We start from the raw sequence: 27399 nt of genomic DNA on the forward strand, positions 1-27399 counted from the left end.
CATGTCTTCAGCAACGTCTTCAGGAAGATCGTTGCGGCTGTGTCGCAGGGGGTCATCTTTCCGGCCCGTGTAATCACACATTTAGCCGGGGCGGCGGCTTAAGGGGATCACCCGCCACGAGATCCAGACCCGGACCAGATCGATGCCGTTGAGTCCATTTCCCAGGAGAGCCTTGATTTTGTTGATGGTGGGGATCAGAGGTTGGCGCTCTGCCTGAGATAGCTTATCTGACAGAGGGTGAGTTGGTTCCAGACGCGAGGGACGAAAGCCGGGCAGCGGGCTCTCGTCAGCCGGCGAAGTGTCCTGGCAGTAGAACAAGGTCTGGTTCCAGTCCTTTGGGTGGCTTGGCGGCTCGGCGTAAGGAAAAAGGCAGTCTCTCCGGCGTTGAATGGAGATTCCGCCAAGTTCCAGGCTCGGTCCATTGGCACACTCGTTCTGGCGGTTCAAATAGAATAGCTCTCTAAAGAGCAGAAGGCTGGGCTCCTCTCCAAGGTAGGCTTCGTAGAATACTTGGAATTTGCATATGTTTGACACGGAATTGGGTCCAATGTCTTGTGGCCGCAGATCAAAGAAATTCAGCACATCTCTAAAGAACTTTGAGCCGGGCGGTGCGAAGCCCCGGCTCATGTGATCCGCAAATATTACCACCTCCCCGTCCCTTGGCTGTGGTCTCTCCTCTGACGGGTCAGGGGCGCGGTAAGACATGACGTCCTTCTTGGGCAGGTAACCCGTCTTCACAAAGTCCGCTAAGGTTTCGTCTGTGACATTGGACCTCATCCAGTTGCAAGTGATGGGTGCTTTGGGAGCTTTGGGAGGCATGGTGAAAGTCGGAAGCCTATGATAAAAGGAAATGTCCGGTTTAATTATAAGCCGGAGGGAATTTACAGTTCAATGTTTAAAGTGGAGGCTTATGCAGGGGCCTAATGACATATGGCTAAGTGCATCGGGTTATCTAAGCCGCTGAAGGTATTTAGAGTAATTTAATTATCTACAGTTTTATCATAAATGAGCCGGAAAATTTCACGGCGCGTGGCTTCTTTTGAGCCGGAAGGTTTTACGGCGCGTGGCTTCTTTGAGCCGGAAATGTAAGCCGCCATAGCTCAGCGGATGCAGTTTTTTACTAAGTGAGGTGAAAACAAGTTTCACAGATCGCAGTGAAAATTTTGGATCAAAATGGTTGACTAAAAGAAAAAGTTTCTAGACCTAAAACAGACGCAGAGGAAGTTCATGAGTTTGAACGGAGCCTTTATGCAGTAAGAAGGGATCTATGAACATTGGAAACGGGCGTGAAACAACTACCGCAACAGTTCTATACAGTCAAAGATCAAGAAAGGTGGTAAAAATGAAATCTACCGATGACTCGCGAGGAACGGCGATGAACACGAGAAGAACAGGAAGAAACCCTACTGTAGATCTGTTCTACGGGGTAGCAAAGACTTAAAGGTACTGGAAAGGTGCGGAGGTCGCCGCAGTTTATCTGGTCACGTCAGGTTGATGCAGCGGCCGGAGGCGGGGAAGACTCGGAGACCCGCGGCGGCGGCAGTGGAGCTCGAGCGCGGCACAGTGGCGAGAGGAAGAAGATGGAGGTGGCGAAGTAACTGGAGGCTCATTGGGCCGGGCTATTTATAATGGTGAGACTCATAAGTGGGCGCGAGAAACGAGAAGGCCACGGCGCGGTTATCTCACCATAAAACCGCCTCGATTTTCGGGACGGCAGTTAAAGATAAGATCCGTTGCGGATATGGTGGAGTAAAAAATGGACTTAATGGAAGATGACGTCACGGCGGATTACCCGGAATCCAGAAGATGACATCACGACGGGTTATGGCTTTCACACAATTGTAAGCCGGAGATTTTCTATCGAAGGAATTGAAGATTGACATGAGCCGGCTCAAATCAATCTGGGGCCTCATGTTGAGGATATAAACCTTAGAGTCACCCGCCCGGAGGGGCCGGGTTACTCATAATGGTCATTACCTGAAGCCCGACGCCAAGCTTGAAGACGGTGGGCCAAAGATGGGCTTAAGACCCGGAGATGGCTTAAAGCCCATAGTTACGATCGTTATTATGGTAGAACTTGTAGTGTAAGGCAAGAATAGTTGAGAGTCCGAGCCGGACACTCTTATGAGCCGGCCGGGACTCTGAGAGCCGCTGGGCGTAAACCTCTCTATATAAAGGGACGACCCGGCGGCGGTTGAGGGAGAGAAAAAAAGATCTCGTCGAGAGCCAGGCATAGCAGTTAAGCTCCCTGGTCATCGAAACCCTAATCAATACCACCTCAACTGGACGTAGGTTTTTACCTTCGCCGTAAGGGGCCGAACCAGTATAACCCTCGTGTTCCTTGTCCCATTTAACCCCTTCAAGCTTCCTAGCTGCGATGGCTCCACGACTAAGTCCTAGCTCAAGGACATCTGCCGTGACAATTCCACGACAGCTCACCCCAGCGGTACTATCGCTGGAGGAGCAGAACACGGGACAAAAGGAGGCAGGACAGAGCAGAGTACGGTGGCAGTAGTGCAGTAGCGGTACTACCGCTCGACCGGAGCGGTACTACCGCTTATAGGCGGAACTACCGTGCCTTACTGCCACGCGACTACCGCTGAACCCGACACGAAAAGAGCAGACACAAAATCGAGGCGGTAGTAGAGCGGTACTACCGCTTGACGCTACAAGCGGTACTAGTAAGAAGAGGCAGGGGAGGTATGCCAACAAATAGAGGAGTGAAACCTCCAACCGAGAAGAACCGGCATAACCTCCAACATCGAAAACATCATAGAAGATGCGAGTGAACTCCGTTTTCGATGAACTCGAGCTTGTCATCAAGATGACCATAAGCTCCAAAACTCACAAAGAGAAGAACCAAACAAGAACCAATAAAGATGATGCAAGGATGCAATGGTTTGAGCTCTCTATGAACGATACGATCAAGCTACTCATCGAGAGCCCCCCTGATAGTACGGCAATCGATCCTATAACCCGGTCTCCCAACTACCATCATGAGACCGGTAAAATAGAAAACCTATCAAGAGCAAACCTTTGCCTTGCACATGGTCCACTTGAGCTAGATGATGACGATCTTGACTCCCTCGAGATGGACCACCTTTCTTGATTGCGTTGGCTCGATGAAGACTAGTTGATTGCTCCCCCATACTCCACTATGGGTGAGCCACCCTTCCGCACATCTTCACAAGTCCATTGTCACCACAATGGCTTCAAGCATTTGATCTCTTCGTGATGCTTTACTTGAACTTGCCCGCTTCACTTGAACTTGCACACCGCAACCTAACCCCACAAAGCGTAATTGACAATGCTTACCATACCATGGGATCGATTGATCCCTCGGTACATCTTGTGCGCTTTGTGTGTTGATCAACTTGATTCACTCTTGACTTAGTCTTGATCAACCTTGACTCTTTCCAACTCTCTTCATTTGGATGATGTCTTGAAGGTAAACATGAATGATCACACAATCTTCTTCTTCAAGACATGCTTGCAATAAGCTCAACTCTCACATGACCAATCTTTGGATAATTCCTTAATAACACCTTGGTCACCACATAAACTCCTTGAAACCAACGCATGGACTTCAAGAAATGCCTATGGACAAATCCTTCAAATATAACTCAAGGCAACCATTAGTCCATAGAGATTGTCATCAATTACCAAAACCAAACATGGGGGCACCGCATGTTCTTTCATCTTGTGTGATCGTAGGAATTTTTTTGAAATTGCATGCTACGTTCCCCATCAGTTCAATCTTGCGGTGTCCTTACTCTGTGAGAGGAGTGGTTGCAAGGCACATATTGCATTGTTGCTGCTAAGGATAAAAGGGCGGGGTTTGAACATATTGCATGATCTTATTCTGTCTACATTATGTCATCTTGCTTAATGTGTTACTCTGTTTGTCATGAACTTAATACTTTGAGATGCATGCTAGATCGCGTGAAGCAATAGAGTAGGTGCAGTTGGATTATAGTCTACTTGTCGCAGACGTAATGCCTATATATTAATTATGCCATGGATGATCATCATAACTATGCGCTTTTATGTCAATTGTGCAACAGTAGTTTGTTTATCCACCGATGCTATTTATGAGAGAGATGCCTCTAGTGAATGGTATGACCCCCAGGTCCATTCACCTTTATATTTAAACAAATCTTATAATTCCTAGCTGTTTTCTTTACTTTTATTTTTTATTCTTATTTATTATATCTACCACTATCAAATTTGATACTTGCAACTGTCAAGAACAAGGGGAGTGACGCCCCCTTGTCTTTGTTGGGTGCAAACATTTGTTTGTGTGTGTGCAGGTACTGCTAAAGTTGTTTGTGTGCCATCTTCTATTGGTTCGATAAGCTTTGGTTCTTAACTGAGAGAAATACTATCTGCTCTTATACTACATCACCCTTACTCTTCGAGGAATCCCAACACTATTATAAATAGTATAAGAATTTATGGCGCCATTGCCGGGGAGGCTTCACCAAACAAACCGGGTACCTGCACACAAACACCTTATTTGCTTGTTTTATTTCTTTCCTAGTTATGCTATCTTTATTGTTGACACACAAAAGGCAAAAGAAAAATGAAAGATTTTCCCCAACAATTCCCCTTAAGGACAAATTAGAGGAGTGGTGTTCATCACGTGTGTCACAATGTGAATTTTTCTCCTCTAAAGCTAAAAAAAATACACATATTCTCTTAAGAGTGGAGTGGTTAATCTTTTTCATAATAGAGCATGTCTTGATCTTTATCTTTTTTTCATGTCACAATTGTATTACGAAATCAAGCCATGGCAAACCAATTCATACATGAGCATTTATGACTAGTAACTTTATGAGTCAATGTATAAAGCCGTAAGAACACTCTTAACACCTCCTTGGTACCCATGTTGTTGTTACGCGTTCTTTTTTGAAATGGAGGAAGTATCTCCCAAGCAATCCAGTCTTTTGAAGCCGAACTTAGGATCCATCCTAGGTACGAAATGAGTCTTCTCTGAGTGGGGCCTTTCTTACTATCTAATCAGTGGTAGGTTATATTAGCAAGGGACTTCTTGAAATTAAGTACTACCAGTGCCAAAGTATAGTATAGTACTCACACTTCCAAACTAAACATGTCAACAATATACTAACGAGGGGCGTAAACCGGACATTGCCTATGTTGTGTGATAATGACTTGCCATGCAAAATGACTTATCAGACTTACAAAAGTAAGTGTTCTATATATTTTATTTTGATTACAGAAGAAACATTTTGGATTGTTCGACCAATGCTTGTTGCAAAGATTATCCTCGGTGAGTATAACCCCTCCCCTTTGATTCTTTTAGTTTTCCAGATTTAATGATTGAGAACGAGCACCTAGGTGTGCCAGTATTGTATACAAGGACTTCATGGAGAAACCCCTATTTTGATGTAGATATCAACTGAATATATTTCTTGTCACAACTAAATGCGTTTGACCTACTCATGTAAAAAGGTCATGCGCGTTAAGCAGATTCTGCCCCAACAATTCCCTTGAGGGACAAATTAAAGGAGCAGTGCCCATGACATGTGTCACAGTGTCATTTTTCCCTCTTCCCAGCATAAATAAGTGAAAAAAAGTCTAATTAGATATATCTCAAAATTTTGACAACCCTTTGAGAAGGCATTTAAGGGGTTCTCAAATGTAACATAAAAGTAAAATATTCAGTTCATGAAGGTTTTATTGTATGTAATTATTTAGGTGTTGATGCAAACGAACCAAGCAAAACAGTGTATATCTAAAGGCCTGTTTTTTATTGTTTTTTCTTATTTATCGAAAAAGGGCCTGCTTTTATTGGGGGTCTTTTCTTGTGCTCCTTGGTATTTCGCAAAACAGTCTTGTTAAATGTTAGTCGTCTGAGACTTGGTTAAGTGTCAGTTGATGCTATATCCGTAAGATTTTACATTAAGATCCATGCATTTTTTTAGTTTTTCTTTTTCTTTCTTGAATGTTATGTCACTTGACTGAGACTTGGTTAAATCTCAATCGACTGAGACCTAACCACGCCCTTCGCGAAAAAACACACTCAATCTCAAACAGAGCCTAACGGTCAAATCAAGGAGAATTATGTTCCCGGTGATTGGAAGGATGCTTCTCGAGACCTGGCAAAGAGAAGATCTACAAGGCTGCGACCATAAAAGTTTTGAATGATCCTTCTTTGAGTACTGTTTTCTGAATGATCTATTTCTTTTCTTTTTGGATTATCTACACAAGGATGCTTTTGTGCATGGAGCCTTTCTTATTTAACTAATCGGTGTGTGGTTATATTAGCAACAGACATCTTGAACTTAAGTACTCCACTACTATTTTCTAAAGCACTCCTCACACTTCCGAACTGGTCCCGGAAGCACTGAGCTTTCGTTCCAGGGAGTCTCTGCCGCAGTCCATCATTGGAGCGTGCATGCACAAATACTATTGAGCCATGTTCATAAAACAAAACATATTTCTTTGACGAAAGGCTTAGCTTTTCGCTTTCAGAATTGAATATGTTTATAGCGGGTGTGAATGTTTGTTCTTTTGTGCGTGTGCATGAGCGTGTTGAACCAAAGATCATAGATCATAGGTCTGTTTAGGACACATCTAGATGTGACATAGTTATGTCACATCTAAACTAATTTCCATTCTGTTTATGGATTATTATTTTTCTTAGTTTTTTTTCTTATTGCTGCATTATATATTTGTGGGAGTTTAGACGTGACATTCATAAAAAACATCTAGACGTGAATTAGACAAACTGAAAGATCATACCGTGATCGATGATCCAGCGAACTGCTTCTTGACACTTTCTTCGTTTCACGGATTTTCACAAACCACACTCGCCATTTTTCTCATTCGTTATCAACAAGTATGCATGCATGCATGGACATGAACATGGACAAATGCTCTCCCAAGATACCAAAGAAAACAGAGCAGATGGAGAGCGAGTGACTGAGAGGAGAACAACTAGAAGAAGGAAAGAAGTGAGGTGTTCCTGGCACAATCTAACTCTAACCCTCGAGCACTATCGTCAGGATCACATCCACACCTCTTGATCGAAGCCAACGTCGGAGCACTGGTCGAAGAGATCGACGCCAATGTTGCCGCCGCCGCCGCTACCGGACAAGATGCTGGCCCAGTCCATGTCGATGATGGCGTCGACCTGGAAGAGGTCGAGCGGGTCCGGCCAGTCCACGTCGGCGCCGCCGGGCGTGGCGACGGAGGCCGAGGCCGAGGCTGAGGCGGACGAGGAGGAGCAGGGGGACGGCGACACGTCCGACGCGGTGGAGGCAGAGCAGGCGGCGCCCTGCTTCGGCTCGGCGCTCGTCGGCGCCTCCTCCTCGGCGCCAGCGCCGGTGCCGGAGCCGGCCGATTCCTGGGACGAGGCTTTGCCGTCGCAGTGGGGGTCCTGCTGCGGGTCCTCAGGGTGGGCGGCGCGGGAGGCGGCGACCGGCTGGTGGGTGACGGGGTCGAGGCCCATCTTCTTGAGCTTCTTCCTGATGTGGGTGTTCCAGTGGTTCTTGATCTCGTTGTCCGTCCTGCCCGGCAGCCGCGCCGCGATCTTGGACCATCTGTGACGCAGCACAAGAACAGAATTCACGACGCGAACATGCAGAAAAATGTCCGGACTCCGGAGGGGAGGAGTCGAGCTGGATACACACACACACCTGTTGCCGAGCTGCGAGTGGAGGTCGATGACGAGCTTCTCCTCGTCGTCGGAGAGGAGGCCCCGCTTGAGGTCGGGGCGCAGGTAGTTGGTCCACCTGAGGCGGCAGCTCTTGCCGCACCTCAGCAGCCCTGCACGCGATTGAAACTTTAAGACGAAATGTACTGTGTGCGTTTGCAGGGTGGCCGAACCGAACCGTCGCCATGCATATGCTACGAGTGTAAGCGTCGCTGACCTGCGAGCTTGGGGACGAGCCTCCAGCAGCAATGGCCGTGGGAGAGGAGGAAGGCGACGAGCTTCTGGTCCTCCTCCGCCGTCCACGGGCCCTTCTTGAGACCCACCTTCTCGCAGCACGGCTGCCTGCCCATCTCTGCCGGTCGATCGATCCGGACGAGCACCAGTGAGCGAGCGAGCTGAGAAGGGAAGGGAGGCGGCGGGGGCAGGCGCTTGCTCGGGTCTCGAGGGAATCAGTCAGTCCCAGGAGGAAGAAGTTTGGCCTTAATGTGGGAGCGGAGGCCCGTAGCGGGGGATTAATAGGTGCGGCCGGAAGTGGAAAGGGGCCACGCGCACGTGGCGCGCAGAGCCCCAGTACGTGTGAGCCGGCCTCTGCTCGCTCTGATCGACCGGCCTCGGCCTCACCCACACGGGTGGACCATGCATGCATATACGCATGGTGTTTCTTTCTGCTAGGCGGTGCACCCGACCACGGATTAGCAGCAGGAGAAAACGGGCCACGGATTACCAGGCACGTACTACGTGGACCTTGCTTGCTAATCACCGCGGCAGTAGTACTATCTATCTATCGGAAAAGAAAGAGGCTGAATGAACCGTGGGAGGCTCGGAAACGTGTGGATTTTCACACAAACTTTGTACCCAACACGTGAACATAGGGATTTGGACCCGGGGTATACTGTTGAAAAATGAAAACTGTAGAGAAGTAACCACTGATGTTCACGAGGCATAGCTGACACTGGTGGACTTGCCCGCGGTCAGCAGTACAATCGGTGACTGTAGTTTGCACAGGAGTGCGGGCTATGTTAACGTGGAAAATAACGAAATTTTCCGGGCCACCCCAACCGCAGAGAAGCTGTCTCGCACGCAGCACGCCACTGTGACGCGACGTCCGCGGTTCAGGACACGGGGTACACCAGCGAGCGTCTGATGGCCACCGGCGACAAGGGTCCGTCCGTCCTTGGCGCCTGCTCCGTGACAAACCCTGCAAGCATGCGATGCACTCTTTCTTGCTCGGCTCAGATCGGTGTCACGACGGGTAACCCCTGACGGTGACCGTCGACCAAACGAGCCGTGTCCTGCACTGCAGCATCAGAGGAAAAGGGGCAGTACTTGGTACCGCCAACTCCAGCCAATGAGTTGCAGCCATGAAGCGACGAACGAAATGCACAAGCGCTTGCATGGAGTTGACAGTAAATATGCTTTGACAGACAAGCTAACTTTTAGATGATAAACGTCGCGATCTACACCACTGCTACATATATATGGGTTACAACACAGATCCAGCGGACAATCTGCCCCTAACCATTGAGACAAACTCCAGGTTCCGGTCTGGCAGCGAGTTAACTGGTTAAAGCCGCTTGGCGCTCAGGCCTGTACAGCGAAATCAGCCGAGCCGCAGCAGTCCAGGTGTACACTATTCTACATCATCCATGTTGTGCTGTGGCTTAGGATGGGTGTTGTTGCGCTAGCTTTGGATGGGTCGCCGCGTAAATGGACGAGGTTGGATCGGTCTTGAGGTGGGACAGGAGATGCTGCACGTCGGGCCGAAGCAGGTCCAGCAATTTCCCGCACAATGTCAGTATCTCCACTTTAGGTTTGCTGGTACTCTGAACCGGGCCGCCTTGACCTTCATACATGACGGCATGATGCCTGTTTTCGTGATGAGAACATGAAGTAGCTCATATGAGAAGTTATACACTGAATTAACGATTGAGCACAGAATGGGAAGATACATGTAGTCCATGCCCGAGAATTTTCAGCAAGGATTAGGAGTATCTTACACGAAGTCAATGATGTCTCCAATTTCTGATGCCGGCACATGAGGTGAGGCCTGAGAGTTCTTCCCAAACACATCCCCCAACACATTGAACAGCAAAGCCAGTGTCTGCAGATCCCGAGGACATGAGAAAATTAGTACAGAACAACAAATAAACTGTACTTCGTACAACAATATAAGCCAGCAGAGCAGGGGCTGGTGGAGTAAAGAAAAATGGTGTTTCCGTTGGTGCGAAAATGATGAAAACTAGCGATATAGCAAGAGCGGATATTGTGGGTCTCGGACACCTTTGGCCTGCATGAAGCTCTTCCCATGTATGAAAACATTGGGTCGTGGGGAACAATCAATAACATGCATTCATTTATTTCCTTCAGAGAGCAAGGGCACACTTACAGCTCAATTGTGTCGAAGACACAACAGAGCAAATCAGACAAGTGTAGGGCCTAATGATATATGACTGCGAGCCTATATGAATGCACGAGAGGAACTGTTGAGAGTCACTCCGTAAAAATCCTAGAAACTCATTCCCTGTTCCAAACATATATATAGGAAAAACATTCCTATAGGATTGCAGTCTTTAAATAGACAAAAATTACTACTCCCTCCGGTCCATATTACTTGTCGCTGCTTTAGTACAACTTCAGTACAAAGTTGTACTAAAGCAACGACAAGTAATATGGATCGGAGGGAGTACATTGGAAAGAGGCTAGCAATGCTTTTTTCAGTGTGAAGTTTCTAAAACAGAAGACAGAATAGAAGCCATGTTGGAACATGATCTTGCTTTGATTATTGAGATTACAGGTGTAACATATATCATAGAAATTTGTTCAAAACAGCTGTAAATCCAAATTATACATTCTTTTAGTAACTAGGAAGTACAAAGGGAAAACCAAGCATACCTTCATGAATAGAGGTCGAGCAAAGGCTAGACGAGGCAATAAGGGGCCCAATATGCGGAAGGCAATTCTCAACATGGCAACTGAAGTCACTGGCCGGAGATGTTTGATGACAGTATGTGAAGATTCCAGCCACTCTTGAGGAAGATTGCTAAAAAATGAGTGTAGAAGGGCCACAATGTTACCTGCAATCAAGGCAGAACAAACATATAACCAGAGCACAAAATGGTACTCCCTCCGTCCCAAAATTCTTGTCTTAGATTTGTCTAGATACGGATGTATCAAGTCACGTTCTAGTATTAGATACATCCGTATCTAGACAAATTTAAGACAAGAATTTTGGGACAGAAGGAGTATAACTGTATTAAATTAACACTGAGCTGAATGGGCCCAGATGTTTAAGCTGAAATGGGGTAAAAACACAGTAAACAAAAATGTCTTACGGTACCTATGGCTGTCGATGTACTGTCTTGAGAAGCCCATGTTGGGTCCAGAAGTGCGTAACCAACAGCTGAGTTAAGCTCTTTCACAGGTCTCGAACTGTCAGAAAGCCAACGACAATCTTTTATGATTCGAGCTGCTTCTGAGTAAAGTTGCATGTGAAATTCTGGTGGGAGTTGTGCCAGCAAGAAGCCACATGCTTGAATCATCAAAACAGACAACTGCTGACAAGAGTAGCCACTTCTAGAAACAAAGTTCGCGCTGATTCCACTTGCTGAAGTGTTTCCTCGGCTGGCACCTGCCGACTCAGCACCCGCACCTGAAGGAGAAGTTGGCAGCCCAGAGTTTTGGCCCAAACCACCAGACATTCCTTGACCAGTATTTGACTGTATAAGCATTGCTTGTACATGAGCTATTAATTGAACTAGAGAGGACACTATTTGAGAAGCTGGCACAGAAAGTGAGAGAATCTCAATAGCTGCTGTTTCCAAAACAAGCTGTGTGTATGACCCAGGATCCTGATTTTGATAAAATGCCCTCTGAGCATCAGCGTTACTATTTCCACCAGCTTGCGTAGATGCATGAGGCTTGCTGAAATTTGTGCGTCTGCCAGAAGCATCTGCTGGGTTTGATTTGGACTTGCTACTCAAAGGAGGTATGACATTATTAACAAGGCCTAGCAAAAGGTTGGCAAAATATTCTGGTGGTGGGCAAATAGAAGAATTTGAAGACCCTAAATATTGAGCAAAGGATTCTGAGAAAGGAGTCTGTAAAATGATCACCATTAGTATGAATGAATAGAACTGGACAGCTAGAAGAGTTTCAAGAAAAGAAACAGGGGTTTACCTTGGTGCTAACACCCAGCACGTTGAGGATCCGGACAATTAACTTGCTTGGAAGATGACCATAGAAGTATGCAAGAATATCCCGCACAAATGTAAATCTCAGTGGGTGGAAAGCGAGAAAGGTAGAATAAAATGCGAGAACCCTGTCTGCGATATCTGTAGCATCATTCTCAATAAGCCTATAAATTATCAGTGGGATGACTGGAAGCAAGCGGGCAGCAATGTCATCGAAAAAGGGAGGATAGCTGCATTCACAAAACAACTATAGTGAATCAAAGCTTCAATAACTTTTGCACAGAAACCCAAAAGGGCAAAATATACCAACAGAAATATGATTTAAAAATTCAAATATACCCAAATCAACATAATATGCCATGGTACAAGCCTACAAGGTAATATAAACATAGAAAGTAAAGAGATATATGTATCAGCCAGGGGATTGAGGCTAGCACACCCTTCTAACTACCCCTGCGCCCCAAACTGCAAATTAATTATTGGGCTCACTTTGTAGGGTTTTTCTGTAGGTGCATCAGCCCCTCTGAACCGGAGCAACATATTGTTAAGGGTGGAAACTAGCACCAGATAATACAAATTATCTGATGTCCGTATTCAAGAGAAGGCTACTATGGGATGAAATATCTGCATCCGAATCAGAATCAAATCTGGATCCTGACAATATGGGGACTTAATATCCAGATATAAATGCGGATGTGGTATTTTGAAATCGAATGTATCAGTGTCGGAGTAAAAACTATCCAGCTCCCTGACCCGGTGCGGCTGTCCCCTTAGATCTCAGCTAGCAAGGAAAAGCCCAATAAACAAAGTGAAGTGCCAAAGCTCTGGCATCAGACACCTCAGTCGCATCCCTTGCCAAGCAACTTGCACGTCGCCCTCTTCACACTAGTGCCCTCCATGCGACTCTTCCGCTTTCTTCTCCACGCAGGCACGCTCCTACTCCTTTCAGCTTCCATCGCGCACGGTAATAACATGACCATACAGTAGTAATCAATCACGTCACGGTGTTGCTTTCAGGAATCAAGATGCATGCGTAAAGAGCTGGACAAAAATCTACCATGCGCTTAATTATGACCCACACTTTTACAGATAGAATGCCAAACTAGTTTGCCGCCTAGCTCTAAGACTTGTTAGCTGGTATATTGTGCCGCTGGAAGCCTTGAACAACCAAAGAAGAGATCAAGTGAACCACTGTTCATCATGTGTCATCAATCAACAGCAATATCAAGTGCCCTATAGTGTGTCGTCAAATTTTTAGGATATTTAACCTCGCAAAAAAAAAAATAGGATGTCTGTATTCAAGTAGCACCCGAGCTGTCCTCGTGTTCGACAACATCCGTATTTGCATCTGTACTCGTTTTGAAAATATGGAAAAGAAACTGGGAAGAGTACCATCTAGTCAGCATCCAATCCGTTTCCACCCTACATATTGAGACTATTGGCACTGGCCCGAGCAGCAAATTGGAAGAATTGTCGAAAAACTCAAAACTAAACTTTGATCAATTTCATTACAATGTATTGCTTTTCTACCACTAAACCTTGCTTTATTAGTTACTTATACAAAGTTGAATCATGAAAAATGCACGCCACTTAAAACATCAAGATGATTTTACAAACAAAAAACAAATGCAGAAAAAAGTAGATATGTTCTTTTACCGGGTAAAGTAGATATATGATCCATTGCTAAAGTAAAATCTAATCACAGCAATACGTAGAAAAAGGCATCTTACATCCACCCTTAAGAATGTTCAGGAAGTCTATTACTAGTGGCCATATATGGTTGGGAATAGGACAAGGGTTTCCCAAACCAGCGAGATTCAGATAAAAACAGGGATGGTTCAATTTAAGGCTGAGAAATAAATGCACAAGTACTTATCAGGCATACCCAGAAACGCCACTGACTAAAGATAAACTAAGCACAGTACGCTCGAATTTATCTACAGATCCAAATATATCAGACTGTACCAGGCAATCAGATTAACAAGCAAATTTTCAATCAAATAGCTAGTTGGTATTGCTATTCAAAAGACAACTAAGGTTAAAAATGAACCTGCTTTACACATGTTTTCAAGAATATGTTATATATCGTTCAAATTCCAAATGCATAATTGCATATTTAACTAAAACACTGGACTTAAATATCAATTAAAAGATTGCACTTACCGGTCCTTCCATGAAAGATGGTTACCAAGAGCTTTCTGGAGCTCAGCTCTTTTTGGAGGTTGATTTTTTAGCCAATGCTCAGGAGAACGAGAACTGCAGAATGCTTTAATTCTGTGCTGAAGTTCAGGTCTTTCAAGCAGACTTATCTGTAATGTTAAATTTATCATCAAAACAAGTCCAAGCTTTAGCATGCACAGATGAAGCAACTATTCAGTTTTAAAACATCAAATCTGTCCGAGTACAATGCTTTCTAATTACTTTGGTATACACAGACGAAAATCTAGTTGTTACTTAGAGTAGAAATTAGCCAGCTCAGCACTGGTTGGTACTCAAAAGACCCTGTTTGTTTGGGCTTGTGCTTCAGCTTGTGGTGTTTCTAACCCTCTAGAAGCACACACTCAACAAACACCTGTCGGCTTTATACTGGGGTGGAGAAGCGCCACCAGAGTTGCTTCCTGCAGCCCCTTGCCAAACCTTCCACAGGAGACTTCCCCGCAATACACATTATTTACAAGCAAACTGCCAGCGCATATATATAAGGAGATCCTCTGTAGTTTTCCACTTTCCCCATCCCAGTCTAATCTCCTCCCATCTCCCGATGAAGGTGTCTAAGATTTGGGAGAAAACAGCGGCAATGGCCCGAGAGCTCCCCTCTACAGCCATCCGCGAGCCCCTGACAGCTTACGATGCCCTTCGCACCCACACATCATCCCCGAGCTCCTCAAGTTCCGCGCCCTCCACAGAGCTGGAGCTCAACCACTGGTGACCGCCAGCCAGATCTCTGGCCCCGTACGGTGGTGCCCTTGTGCTGCCCTCCTATATACAGCAGGGTACTCTAGTCTATTCCTACGACACTTTGATAATAGTAATGTGTCACCAAAAGGCATCCACATGCTGCCCTCTGTTAATCTTTTAATGACTAATACAAAAACTGTAACGTGTTACCATATCCATGCATTAAACAACTTGTGCAAGCTTTAAAAATTGCAAATAGAATACAAAAAGTGTCTGGTTTTCAACCCTCAACTCTGGCGAGAGTCTACTTATCAACCCTAAACTCGAAAACCAATCTATTAGATTAGCTGCTTTCAATATTTGCATGAACAGCTGTTGAACTGGTTTTTAGTAGAATGTTTAAAGCTATCTAACAACTGGGAAACAGTCAGTTGGTAACTAAATAGTGGTTATCGAACTAATGATGTAACAGAAATATGGGATTCAAACCTAATTTTTTTAAGAGGACTTACCACAAGACGTAAAGCATAAGGATCATCATCCCTGTCAATAAGAGCTAGCAGCACAATGTCCAGTGGAACTAACTCATGTGTCCAGACAAAGAATGCAAGATTCGTGATTGCTTTGGAAAGTAAATCCTGCAAAAAATAAGCGACCAGAAAAATTTAGACGCAAGCTACTAGAAAAGGAAAACCACAAAAAACAAAAAGGCAAAGAGACAACTTTCGTAACACAAAAAAAAATCTTGTGTCACCTGCACTAGATGCCCCCGTTGAAGCTCAAGCTGGATATGATGCAGAAGAACATCAACCATTGTATAAATATTTGCCGTAACTTCTTCAGGTGAAAACTCTCTCAAGACACGAGCCTGCGATAAGATCAAACAGCACATGTATAGAGTAACTGACAACCCTCGTACGGAAGTAATCACAAAAAAAAAGATCATACAAGATTTGCGCTGTTGATCTCAGGATGTCCATTCATTAGCATCCAAGCACCAGCGCATAGATATCGACGATGCTGAGGGAAACTATGGCTCAAATAAGTCATGACATAGTTCGGCTCAGCGGATGGTGACAGTAGCTGGTTGCATTGATTGATAACAGTAGTTTCTGCCTGAAATGAGAGTATTGTCAAAATTAAAGGTGAAGAACAATGTGGCCCGGGCGCCCGGCACAATAATCTCAAAAACAATATGATAGCAAGTTAAAGAAATCAATCCAAGACCTTTGGCAATATTATACTCTTACACATGGCTAGAACAAGCATGTGGAAATGCTGCATTTTCAGGGCACAGAAACCATATTTATTCAACTTAACCATAAAGTAGCAAAATGTGAATATGTGATAATATCACTCTGGAGGTATATATTTAATGGCATTTTCTAATGCTAATAGTACATAAATGGTGCATACAACTGATACATTCTCCACCAAACTATCCACAAATAAGAAGAGCAGTTATTACAAGCTAAAAAAGATTTAGCAAACAGAAGCGTAACTAATCAATCCTGAAGAAAAATGAGCTACAAACTACCCAAGATGGTGATCAGTAGATGCATACGGATATAAATGGCCAAACATGTGTCCCCAAAAAATGATACCTGCTGCCATGCTTGGATAGCTTGTCCCCTCTTATCCGCCCTAACCGTTAAAAAGTCACGAATAAGGGGAGGAAAATAACGTAGAGTCTTTTCTGACCATGTATGCTGACTGGTTGCCATAATTTGCTCCAATAGTGGTTGAAGATAAACCATGTGTTCAACCTCGGCGATTCCACGTGTCTTGATGGTGATCGCAAGGCTTATTATGGTTATGCGGTTAAGCGTTTCAGTAAACTCAGTTGGTCCCTACATAAACATAGAAGTCATCACCCCACAAACTAGTGATAGTCGAATTTCTAAAGAAAAGTGTGTGTTCTTTTTACCTTTAACTCTTTTTTCACCAAAAAGAAGTCCCTCAGTGAGAGAATTAAGTTCATGCACAAATTTTCAGCTAATCTAAAAAGGCGATGCTCTCCACGTTTTCCCTTAATCATCGATATTATTTTTGTGACATCATACATCAATGCCTTGCTTTTTCCGTGATACCTACAAAAGATCCATAATAATGTAAGAAAATAAGAAACGCACAATGATATAATCAACAAAAGACGCAGACTTTGAGGATTTTCTAAAGGGCTACAAAACAAAAGGAAATTCATGTATTATTATGCTGAGATCAGTTTAGAAGGGTAAATCTCTATATGCACAATATAGAAGGCATTTCGAATGAGGTGAAAAGAAAGGAGAAAGAGATGGGAAAAGAAACACTCAGGTAAAGATTCTAATCTTTTGCTGTGCCAAAGCTACTTTCCTTTTAAGAAAAAGAAGAAGAAGAAAACTAAAGATCAAATTAGGTAAAGAATTACCTGTACAGAGGAAGTAGTCTGTAATTCAGAATCTCAAGTAGGAGCAAAGACACACCAGATTTGCTCAGAATAGATGGCGATCTTTGGGTTAACGTCTGCCAAGTTTAAAAAGCACGAATGTATCAGAATTTCCATAAGACCATGATTTGCACGAACTCAGAACAGGGGACCCTTAGGGTTATAAGTTACAATTACAAAAAGTAATTCTGAAATCAGAGGAAAACAACAGTCAGTCTAGCAGAAGCTCCATATGAAGAATACAGATCACATTAACAGGTAGCAAAACTTACTGTAAAATGTGGGCGGAACAATGAATGTGGTGTTATAAGCAGCAACCTAACGTAGGTTTCCACCATAGCAATGCTAGGAACAGCCTATCAAAGAACAGAGTTAAGATTAAAGTTGCAATATCAACTGTATGGCATCTAAAGATAGATGAGTATTAGCAATCAAACCAAAAGAACAGATAATTGTGACTGTATGCATACTTCGAGAAAAATATATTTCCAGTCAAGATTGCAAATGATGTCATAATTTTAAAACAGATAGTCACAGGTTCATATATTGTTAGCAAAACTGTAACATATGAGCTATTCAGCAATTGCTATTTAAATGAGCAAAAGAATTATTCACATAAATTGTTTTGATCATGTGAAACCATATGCGAACTAAGCTATTTTCTATTTATGTATCAACTAATGTATATAAAACTAACAACCGCAAAGCTTATAGTCTGAATAAGAAGTTGTGGTGGGCTTTATAAAGCTAAATGCAGAACAGAAATGTAAATGCAACTAGGGTATTAGCAGCAGCGTAATTTTTTAAAGTTTTACCTGGCCAAGAAATATAGTCTCTTCAAGCTGGTAAGCAAGCTTCAAACACAAGTTGATAGACAACCCAGAAAGCAACACCATTGACAAAGGGTAAGTTTCATGCATCATCGTCACTCTTTCATTTGGTTGCATATTGGGTCCCTGCATGAATTCTGCCCCTCCAGCTGATGTAAACCAGGTCATGACTGCATCACATGCTGGTTGTGCCATGGTGAACGAGAGAACCCAAAACATGCCCATTGCTCGCTCATCCAAGTTCATAAAATCTATCATTCTCTCTCCTGAAGCTATTTGAAGGGGGGAAATGTTTCTAATTTATCAGTAGATACATGAAGGAAGGCAAAATTGCAAATTACAAAAATGGTTTGCAGCCAGGCATCTCTCAGTGAAATGCATCGCCTGCATTCCCAATTCTAGTGTTATTATGTAACGCAAACAAGGATTTTCCTACATTTAATTAGTTCCTGGCCTATCTACACATATCCCTTTTAATGAACTCTTGATTTAGCCAGAATTTTTACAAAGCAGAGCATGATGGTAAATCTAGGGCACAAGTACCTTTTGTCATCTGTTTCCACCACTCATCTATCTGTTTGCCTTTTTGAAGCTGATCGCTGTTCAAATGCTCTCTAATTGAAGTGTTGAAAGACCAAATGCGCAAAGTCTGGCTGCTACTTATGAAATCAAGAAGAATACTTTGAGGGCTGATGTTATTAGGATCAAGGCTTTTGTCTTCTTTGTGGAATGAAATTATCTTGCGTGTCGTTTCAACCTGACAGAACAGCAAATAATTAGAATGATATTATGTGGTTACAATGAACATGTAACTGTGAAACTAAGACAAATACAATAAGACAAGTAACAAAAGGAAGCATAAAAATATTATCCGATATAACAAAACAGCAATCATTGAAGATTTTACAGCTCTTAAACGTGTATTGTTATTATCTGTAACAGTTTGTTAGTGTTAAACAAATTGAGTGTAGACCAGATAAAGTGCATTTAATAATATTCCACAACAGAATAGCCTTTTTACAACACCCAGTCATCAAATAAGAATCGCACTCCATTTCCCCCTTCATCGCAGCCGTTGATGAACATACGATCTCCGACAGCTCCTCCTCGACCATCATGTTAACTAAGGAAAGCAATTACATTTGCACCATATACAGGGCTATGCTTCCTTTTCCTCCAGGATCACGCCTATAAAGCAGATTTGGAACCGCAAATGCACTTCCAAGCTTAAGGCCTTTGCATAGCTCCTACAGAATGATACTCAGCGCCATTGGCATGGCTCGTAGGCATACCATTCAATGTCACTGAGGACTCGGACTGTGTGCTCTGCAATCCAGAAGAACTGAAAACCAGGGATCGTCTTTTCTGGAGCTGCCCCTTCAGCACCTTATATGTTGGAATTCTATTGGACTCTCTGTCTGTGGACACCAACTCAGATACACATCATCTTCTTTGATTGCCCACGACTCACTTCCTCCTTGATTGCGCCCCCCCCCCCCCCCTCCCCCCGTGTACACACTCTGTCAACCGTGTAGATACCTTCTTGTAAGGTTTAACAAAATCTACTCCCTCCGATCCATATTAATTGTCGCTAACTTGGTATCCCTTCGATCCATATTAGTTGTCGTTGATTTAGTAACAGTTGTACTAAATCAACGACAATTAATATGGATCGGAGGGAGTATTGTCATTGCCTCACCTACATCTCTCGTAAAAAACTAAAGAATTGAATTTAAGTAACTAGAAAAAAGGAAGGAAAAAAGAAGAAATATGCACATATCATCATACAAGAGTATATCACCTTCCTTGGGTCCGAACTAAGTGTGTTCATCACAATCTCAATACGGATAATCTGTGCAAGCAACCATGTGACATGATTACTGCGTAGAATCTGTTGATCACCATTTGTTACTCGAGATGCAAGCTTGTCCACAAAATCGAGAAAATCAATACAGCCACTTTTCATTAGGAAGAAAAAGATATCTGCAAACAAAAGCCAATCTTGCCAGCACTGAGTTTCTGCAATAGTATGACAGAGCTGTAATGAGTGCATAGGCAGCAGGCAATAATTAATAACTCCATACGAATATCCGACAAGCAGATTTATATTCTTAACAAAAAAAGGTGCATGCCTAAAAAGGGCATTTAGTAAAAGGGGTGAGCATCCATGTACACCTGGAATCCACCCACTTGAGAAGGGATCTGTACTCGAATCAACAAGCAGTGAAGCTCCCAGATGCTAACCTGAGTTAGTTAACTTCAGTAGTTCAATTGTCCTGTCAGCAACTGCCTCACCAATCATATCTGGTGAGAAAACAGCTCCTGGTGTTGATGTTTGAGAATGTGATCTGTAACAAGGAGCAACAAGAAGAACACGTCTCCACCAATCTGGTGATGGAGTTGTGCGGAGAGCATGCCTCAAGCAACGCAGAGCACGTTCCCAGTCTAAACCCCCCTTTGGAATAGAGTTTGCAAGATCCTAAACAAGAATGCAATGTAAGCTTTGGTATCCTGCCCCAGTTTGTTGCCTAACAGTTTTTAGTTGCTTCATTTCACTTGTTTTGTGTGTAACTTCATGCATCTTGCATATAATTTATGATCAATCATAAGATGAATATTGTATTCATCAATAATGTGCAAGACACCCGCAAATAAATAGTATTGTTTGTATTTGCAGTACTGAACCACTAAACCATAGAAAAAAATAGTGATCCCTTTGTAACTAAACATAAACCGTTTTGAAAACATTGCACTTGAACTATAGCAGCTTTAGACAATAATAAATACATCTAACATGACCACATGAGAATCACTAATATACATAAAACTATCTAATACGGCCACATGAAAATGGCATTAGCAGAATCTATCTCAGAATGTGTTCACACAATTCTGCCTTTCCAAAAATGTTGTTGAATAGAGAATGTTTGTACATTAACTTATTCCTCCCTCATTCTCTTGGGTATTCACAAGGACATTTCATTTATTTTTTCTATCTAATTATTTGCTTAAGTTTAAAACCCCTTCATGATATGTGCTTGCTATCAAAATAATCTCCATAAAAGTATTTCTGCATGGAGGTAATAGTAAACACTACTCCCTCCGTTCCAGTTTATAAGGCGCACACGCATTCCATGAAACAAGTTTGACCATCAATTTAACCAACGAAATGTAGATTATATGCCACAAAAATTATATTGTTGAATTTGTATTCGAAAGAAGTTTCCAATGGTATAATTTTTAGGACATATGACTTGTATATTATTGATCTAACTGATGGTCAAAGTTAAATCTTAAGATGTATGCAAGCCTTATAGACTGGAATGGAGGTAGCATGAGCTTGACCAGGGGCTTCGATAAATGTATAATATAAAAATCCATGCAAGCATGGGAAAAGTAGGCATAAAAGGAAAGATGTGGCTAATTAATGAAAAAAAGGTAATATTACCTCTCCATGCAGTGGCTCACCCAGAACACTAGGATAAGTAATAGGAGAATAACGCAAATTAGCAACAGATTCACCAGCTATGCTTGGATAGGATTGTGACAAGAACCGATGAGTTCCAAATGTTGGGCAGTGAAGGTGTTGGTCCAACATTTGCATGTGCATGCACACCATGTCCCTCCTCCTATGGATCTCCATAATAATGCAAATCACTGCATCATCATCAGGAATGTTCTCCAGAAACTGCAAGTTGCTGCGAACAAGCTCATAGAATGGAATGCGACATTTCTCTTCATCAACTAAAATCCAAATCACGTCTAAGCATAGATGCATCCATTCATGCACGGGCCTTCCGATCCTAGAAGTTTGCACTGTATCAGCTTCATCCACGCCATGGGGTCTCTGGTCCCAATTGACTAGCCAATTTACCATATGATGGAATATCACAGCATGAGTAGCTGGCTTCAAATTGGACTCCAGACCAGCTAAAATAATCCTACAGGATAAATGATGCAGGTAGCTAACTTGTGCTCCTCTGTGGGACTGGTCACCTCTTGATGTTGTACCAGGCTGCCCAAGAGTAGAAAACTCAGCCGCCTTCATGGGTGACACATTTGCCCCTACAGGTTGATCAATACCAGATTGAGTAGGAGATCCTATAGTGTTCATTGCTGACAAGGGAGACGTAGGATTTGAAGCGTGAAAGCTTGGAGCATTTGGCACTGCAATAGCTGATGAAGAAGACACAGGGCCACCAACAGTCACAGAACCCCCTTGGCCCATTGGTGCCTCGGCGGAGGAAACTACACTAAGTAGAGATGGAATGAGACTGTCCCATCTGAGGTGGCCACGAGCGCAGAGGCACCGCGTAGCAAAGAGCAGGAACTGAGATTGTGGAGCGTGACTACTGCATTGCAGAACAAATGAGATGAGAACTGATTCCGTGACAGCCTGCAACTGCTCCTGGTCCTAAGAAAAAAGGGAAACATAATCAATCTCTTCTGTTTCTGCCCTGTGGTCAAATGAATATCTGTGCAATGCTTCTGCTTACCTGAAACGGCACGCACAACTGCTCAAAATCTGAAATGAACTGCTCGTCGCGGGGAGGCAGATCTCTGTTATGAGCAGATACTCTCTTCTGCAGCTTGTTCCTGAATAATTCGCGTGATCAGAGTACAGAACAGGTGCTATAAGACAATGTACAAGAAAGACAGCTACCACACCAGGGTTGCACGAGCTACTTCAAAATTGTCAGCATAATATGGCGTTAAGAAGGCATAATAATCTTCATGCGCTCGGCTAACGCCATATGCCTTCAAACAAATAACGGCGCCACAAACATAATCCGACATCATCTGCCATACCACCTTAACCAAATACTAATACGGCACTACGCACGAAATCCAACCCGATTTGAAGCACACAGGAGAGGAAGCAACTTACGAGGTCTCCCTCGCCGGGTCCTCGTCTCGCTGCTTCGAGTTCACCTGCAAGGCCACGCGCACGCAGGGTCAGAACTAGGGTTTGGCGAGAGCGTGCGGTGAAAGATTGGGGGGAAGGGATGGGCACGCACGCCGAGGTACAGGGTGAAGAGATCGGCGATTGCCGGGCGCGCCGGGTGCTGGAGGAGCTGCATCTGCCGCTGGTGCGGCAGCACCGCCGAGGCCGGGATCGCCGGCGACAGCGGCTGCCTCTGCCCGTGGCCCCCGTCCATCTCCGACGCGTCGCCGGCGAGCGGCGCGGCTGTCCGACCCCGGCCGGGAGGGGAACGTTGGGGAGTGAGGGTTTAGAAGGAGTGTGGGAGCAGCCGAGCAGCAGCCTGGTGCCGCCGCGTTTGGGGAGAGAGACGGAGCGGACGGCGTGATGTGTAGCCCTGAGGTCTGAAGCCTGATCCAGGCCGCTGCTTCGGGCCGAGGTTGGGGGAACAGAGACAGAGGGCTGAACCCTCTGACGGGTGGTCTCGTATGGAAAGAAGAACTGATAGGTGACAAGTAAAGATCTGGGTTGACCTCTACCCTAGACTTGTCACTCGTTCTTCCTCCTGTGTGAGTCCCCTCTTTCCTTGGCCCAACTCTAAGGCACTCCCCCATTTTGTTCATTCTTATCCATTTTGATTGAAAGAGACACAAATCATGGCTCAACGCAGCGATCCAAACGAACGGGCATCCGTATTTCGTTCGCCCGCTATCCATTTCCGACCCAATTTTGCACAGGATTTGCATCAGCCCGGACACGAGGCGGGCGCACGCGACGCCCGTCCTTGTCCTCCCCTTGGCCTGCCCGTTGGTGGCACGTAGGCCATTCCCCCCCCCCTCCACCTCCACTCCGACACCATCCGCCCTTGTCGCCCTACCCGTCGTCGCCCACTTCCGCGGCTTGAACGCCGCCCAGGCCGTCTCCAGCATTCGCCCACTCTCCCATCCTCAAAGCCGCATCTGAGGCACATTCTTGTCGGCGTTGGTGCACGAGAAACCACGGGCGCCGGTCGCACTCGCCTCCCCTCCACTTTCATCGGCCTCGCACTCCATGGCCGCCAGCCGCACTCGCATCTGCTTCGACATGCCTTCTACCTGTACGGGGATGGCGCTCGGCTCTTCACCGGCCGGAACTCCACCACGCCCGCAAGGTGTCCGGCGCTTTGCCCGCAAGGTACAATGGATAATGGAGATGATTTTTTTCAGCAATTTGATTTGTGATTCGAATGATTTGTCGTCGGACGATGAGGACTTTGTGGTTGCTACTTTGGTCGTCAATGACCACATTGCTAGGCAGTGGCCGAGGTTCAGGGGTTCGATTCCGAGCCATGCTCCCGGTTGAATCGCAAAAGAGAGAGCGACCATTGCCTACTCTTCGTCGACTACTTTCAGTGTGTGTCCCCCCTCTTCAATCCCAAGTTTTTCAAGCGCCGCTTCTGGATGGCAAGACATGTGTTCAACTGTATTCGAAAGGTAGTGGTAGCATATGATGATTACTTTAGATGCAAAGAGGATGCCCTTGAAAATGTTGGCTTCTCCTCTTACCGAAAATGCACTACGACTATCCGGATGCTTGCATACGGAATTCTTGGTCATCTAATGGATGACTATGTATGCATGAGTGAGTCCACATGTCTTGCATCATTGTACAAGCACTATAGTACTTGAGAGAGCCAAATGTCGCGAATACAGCCCGGTTGTTGGCGATCAATGCAGAGAGAGGCTTTTCGGGAATGCTTGGTAGCATAGATCATATGCACTAGAAGTGGAAACGAGTGCCCATTTGCTTGGGGGGCAATATAAGGGGCATGTGAAAGCTTGTGTTGTCATACTTGAAGTTGTGGCTTCACAAGATTTTCGGATTTGGCACTCTTCTTTCGGCATAGCTGGTTCACACAATAATATCAATATACTTCAGCGCTCTCTGGTGTTTGGGAGGCTTGTGGAAGGCAATAGTATTGAGGTCAATTTTGAGATCAATGGCCAGCTCTACAACAAGGGATGCTACCGAGTTGATGGTATCTATCCTCAGTGGTCAACTCTTGTGAAGAAAATCTCCAATCCGATAGTAGAGAAGAGGGCTAGGTTTGCTCAAGCACAAGAAAGTGATAGGAAGGATGTGGAGCGTGCTTTTTGTGTGCTTCAATCTCGATAGGCAATCGTTCGGCACCCTGCTAGAACATGAGGCAACCAAGAAGATGTGGGGGGTGATGACTATTTGTGTGATCATACACAAATATGATCTTAGAGAATGGGCGTGAGGACCAAATCTTCGACCAAGGACTTCAATTTCATGGTGACAATGTTGTTCCTCAACATGGACCAGCAACGTTTGCACGGTTCATCCAATTTCATCATGAAACATGTGATTGCGTAACTCACATTCAACTCCAAAATGATTTGGTTGAGCATATGTGGACTCACCTTGGCAACCAATAGGTGTATCGTCTTGTTTTCTTTCAATGTATTTGTGACAATTTTAATTTCATTTGGTTTGTAAACTAAGGTTTCTATTTAGCTGTAAACTATTTATTATTTGTCATGTAAAACTATGTGATTTATTTGGTTGTGTAATGTTTATTATAGTTTAGATATATGCATGAAAAAATTGTGCACATTTGGCCGCCGACCGGGCAGACCAAATGGGTCAGCCGGTTGGGCACACTACCCACGAAACCACAAACGCAACCGGATGTCGTCCCTTTGGCCGACCCAAACGGACAAAAGGCAGATCAAATCCGTTTTTGTCCGTTTGGATCGCTGAGGGAGTTCTGGATTAGGGGGTCCTCGGGTGTCCGGACTATTTGATATGGGCCGGACTGATGGGCCGTGAAGATAAAGCAGAAGATTATCCCCCGTGTCCGGGTAGGACTCCTATATGCTTGGACGGCAAGTTTGGTGTCCGGATATGTTGTTTCCTTTCTCTGTAAACCGACTTTGTACAACCCTAGGCCCCTCTGGTGTATATATAAACCAGAGGGTTTAGTCTGTAGAGGCTATCAGAATTATCATAGGCTAGACTGCTAGGGTTTAGCCATTACGATCTCGAGGTAGATCAACTCTTGTAACCCCTATACTCATCAAGTACAATCAAGCAGGACGTAGGGTTTTACCTCCTTTAAGAGGGCCCGAACATGGGTAAACAGCGTGTCCCCATCGTCCCTTGTTACCATTGATCCTCAGACACATAGTTCGGGACCCCCTACCCGAGATTTTCCGGTTTTGACACCGACATTGGTGCTTTCATTGAGAGTTCCATCGTGTTGTCGATAGAAGGATCGATGGCTCGCCTCGTCATCAGCAACGACGCTGTTTCCGGGGAGACCTTTCTCCTTGGCCAACTCTTCGTGTTTGGCGGCTTCGCGCTACGTGCCAACTCAATCGGTCACCATGAGCAGATCGATAGCTATTCCCCTGGTCACCAGATCATGTTTGGAAGCTTAAACTACATCGCCAATATCCAAGGAGACTTGATCTTCGAGGGGTTCTCAGCCTCGGACACCGCTCCCCATCCACATGAAGGAGGCCCTTCGGTTCCACCATCAGATTCCGCTCGAGGGTCGACACCTACCTCCGCCCTGGCCTTAGATCTGAGGCGGAATGCTTTGTCTGAAGATGGGAGGATAAACCCCGCCGGACTCTCTCCCATTACGGAGCTTCTTAACGAAGACCCAGATGCGACCATGTTGTTAGCAGACCCGGAGTCAAACGAGACTCTCACTATCATTGGGAAGCCGGACTCGCCTCTAGACGTCAACTCTGAACTCTCGAGATCTGTGTCCATCGGGCTCGGTCAAGTGGTTATTACCGAACCTAGTTCCGCAGGTCCTCAAACGTCCGTCCAGCGTTCGCTCTTAGACGAAGCTCTGGACTTAATACAATCTCTCGCCATCACGGAAGTATCACCTCCGAACTATGCCCATCCTAAACTGGGGGCTGAGAGTAGGGAATTTTACGTCCCACCCACCACCCACTTGATAGCCATTGTCAAGGACTTAACCGACATGCTAGACTACGCCTCCGAAGACATCGATGGCATGGACGACGATGCAGAGGCCGAACCAGCTCGAAACCCGCCCATCACAGGGCGGTGGACGGCCACTTCTACTTACGATGTATACATGGTGGACACACCTGAGAAGAAGGACGACGATGGCACTCAATATCCAGTTGAGGATAAGCCCGCCGATGAACCACCAAAATGCCGACGTCAGCGGCGCCGCTCACGATCGCATTGGGCAAGGGAAAGTGATGCAGAGCATGATGACCCACAAGTATAGGGGATCAATTGTAGCTCTTTTCGATAAGTAAGAGTGTCGAACCCAACGAGGAGCAGAAGGATATGACAAGTAGTTTTCAGTAAGGTAATGTCTGCAACTGCTGAAATTGTAAGTAACTGAGTAGTTTGATAGCAAGATAATTTGTAACGGGCAAGTAACGATAGTAGTAACAAAA

At 44.8% G+C, this 27399-nt stretch overlaps 2 protein-coding genes across 2 annotated transcripts; both read right to left on the bottom strand.

Moving 5' to 3' along the window:
* Positions 1 to 6817: 6817 nt before the first annotated feature.
* Positions 6818 to 8160, bottom strand: LOC109745278 (transcription repressor MYB6). The gene is made up of 3 exons (XM_020304407.4): positions 7896 to 8160; positions 7662 to 7791; positions 6818 to 7565 (listed from the first exon to the last, which is right to left on the bottom strand). Exons 1-3 carry the CDS (start codon positions 8026 to 8028, stop codon positions 7031 to 7033), a joined length of 798 nt encoding a protein of 265 aa, XP_020159996.1. The 5' UTR covers positions 8029 to 8160; the 3' UTR covers positions 6818 to 7030.
* A 918-nt stretch (positions 8161 to 9078) lies between these two features.
* LOC109745271 (mediator of RNA polymerase II transcription subunit 23) lies at positions 9079 to 23551 on the bottom strand. The gene is made up of 21 exons (XM_020304402.4): positions 23043 to 23551; positions 22913 to 22956; positions 22521 to 22620; positions 21473 to 22438; positions 20269 to 20503; positions 19826 to 20043; positions 18568 to 18781; positions 18010 to 18296; positions 17467 to 17550; positions 17177 to 17271; positions 16694 to 16856; positions 16371 to 16616; positions 15715 to 15882; positions 15521 to 15634; positions 15279 to 15404; positions 14032 to 14177; positions 11855 to 12098; positions 11016 to 11775; positions 10571 to 10752; positions 9676 to 9779; positions 9079 to 9544 (listed from the first exon to the last, which is right to left on the bottom strand). The coding sequence occupies exons 1-21, from the start codon at positions 23181 to 23183 to the stop codon at positions 9340 to 9342; spliced, it is 4842 nt and encodes a 1613-aa protein (XP_020159991.1). The 5' UTR covers positions 23184 to 23551; the 3' UTR covers positions 9079 to 9339.
* Positions 23552 to 27399: the final 3848 nt, after the last annotated feature.

Source organism: Aegilops tauschii, chromosome 6 (genome assembly GCF_002575655.3).
Source record: "Aegilops tauschii subsp. strangulata cultivar AL8/78 chromosome 6, Aet v6.0, whole genome shotgun sequence".
NCBI classification, from domain to species: domain Eukaryota; kingdom Viridiplantae; phylum Streptophyta; class Magnoliopsida; order Poales; family Poaceae; genus Aegilops; species Aegilops tauschii.

Bases quoted from the DNA above. Each gene is read 5' to 3' on its own strand.
- LOC109745278 (XM_020304407.4), bottom strand. From the start codon at position 8,028: ATGGGCAGGCAGCCGTGCTGCGAGAAGGTGGGTCTCAAGAAGGGCCCG. The intron at 7,792-7,895 runs GTCAGCGACGCT...AATCGCGTGCAG, and splicing joins GCTCGTCCCCAAGCTCGCAG to GGCTGCTGAGGTGCGGCAAG. The intron at 7,566-7,661 runs GTGTGTGTGTGT...GCTGCGTCACAG, and splicing joins CACTCGCAGCTCGGCAACAG to ATGGTCCAAGATCGCGGCGC.
- LOC109745271 (XM_020304402.4), bottom strand. From the start codon at position 23,183: ATGGACGGGGGCCACGGGCAGAGGCAGCCGCTGTCGCCGGCGATCCCG. The intron at 17,272-17,466 runs GTAAGTTTTGCT...TAAACTTGGCAG, and splicing joins TGTTCCGCCCACATTTTACA to ACGTTAACCCAAAGATCGCC. The intron at 11,776-11,854 runs GTAAACCCCTGT...ATCATTTTACAG, and splicing joins TGCTGGGTGTTAGCACCAAG to ACTCCTTTCTCAGAATCCTT.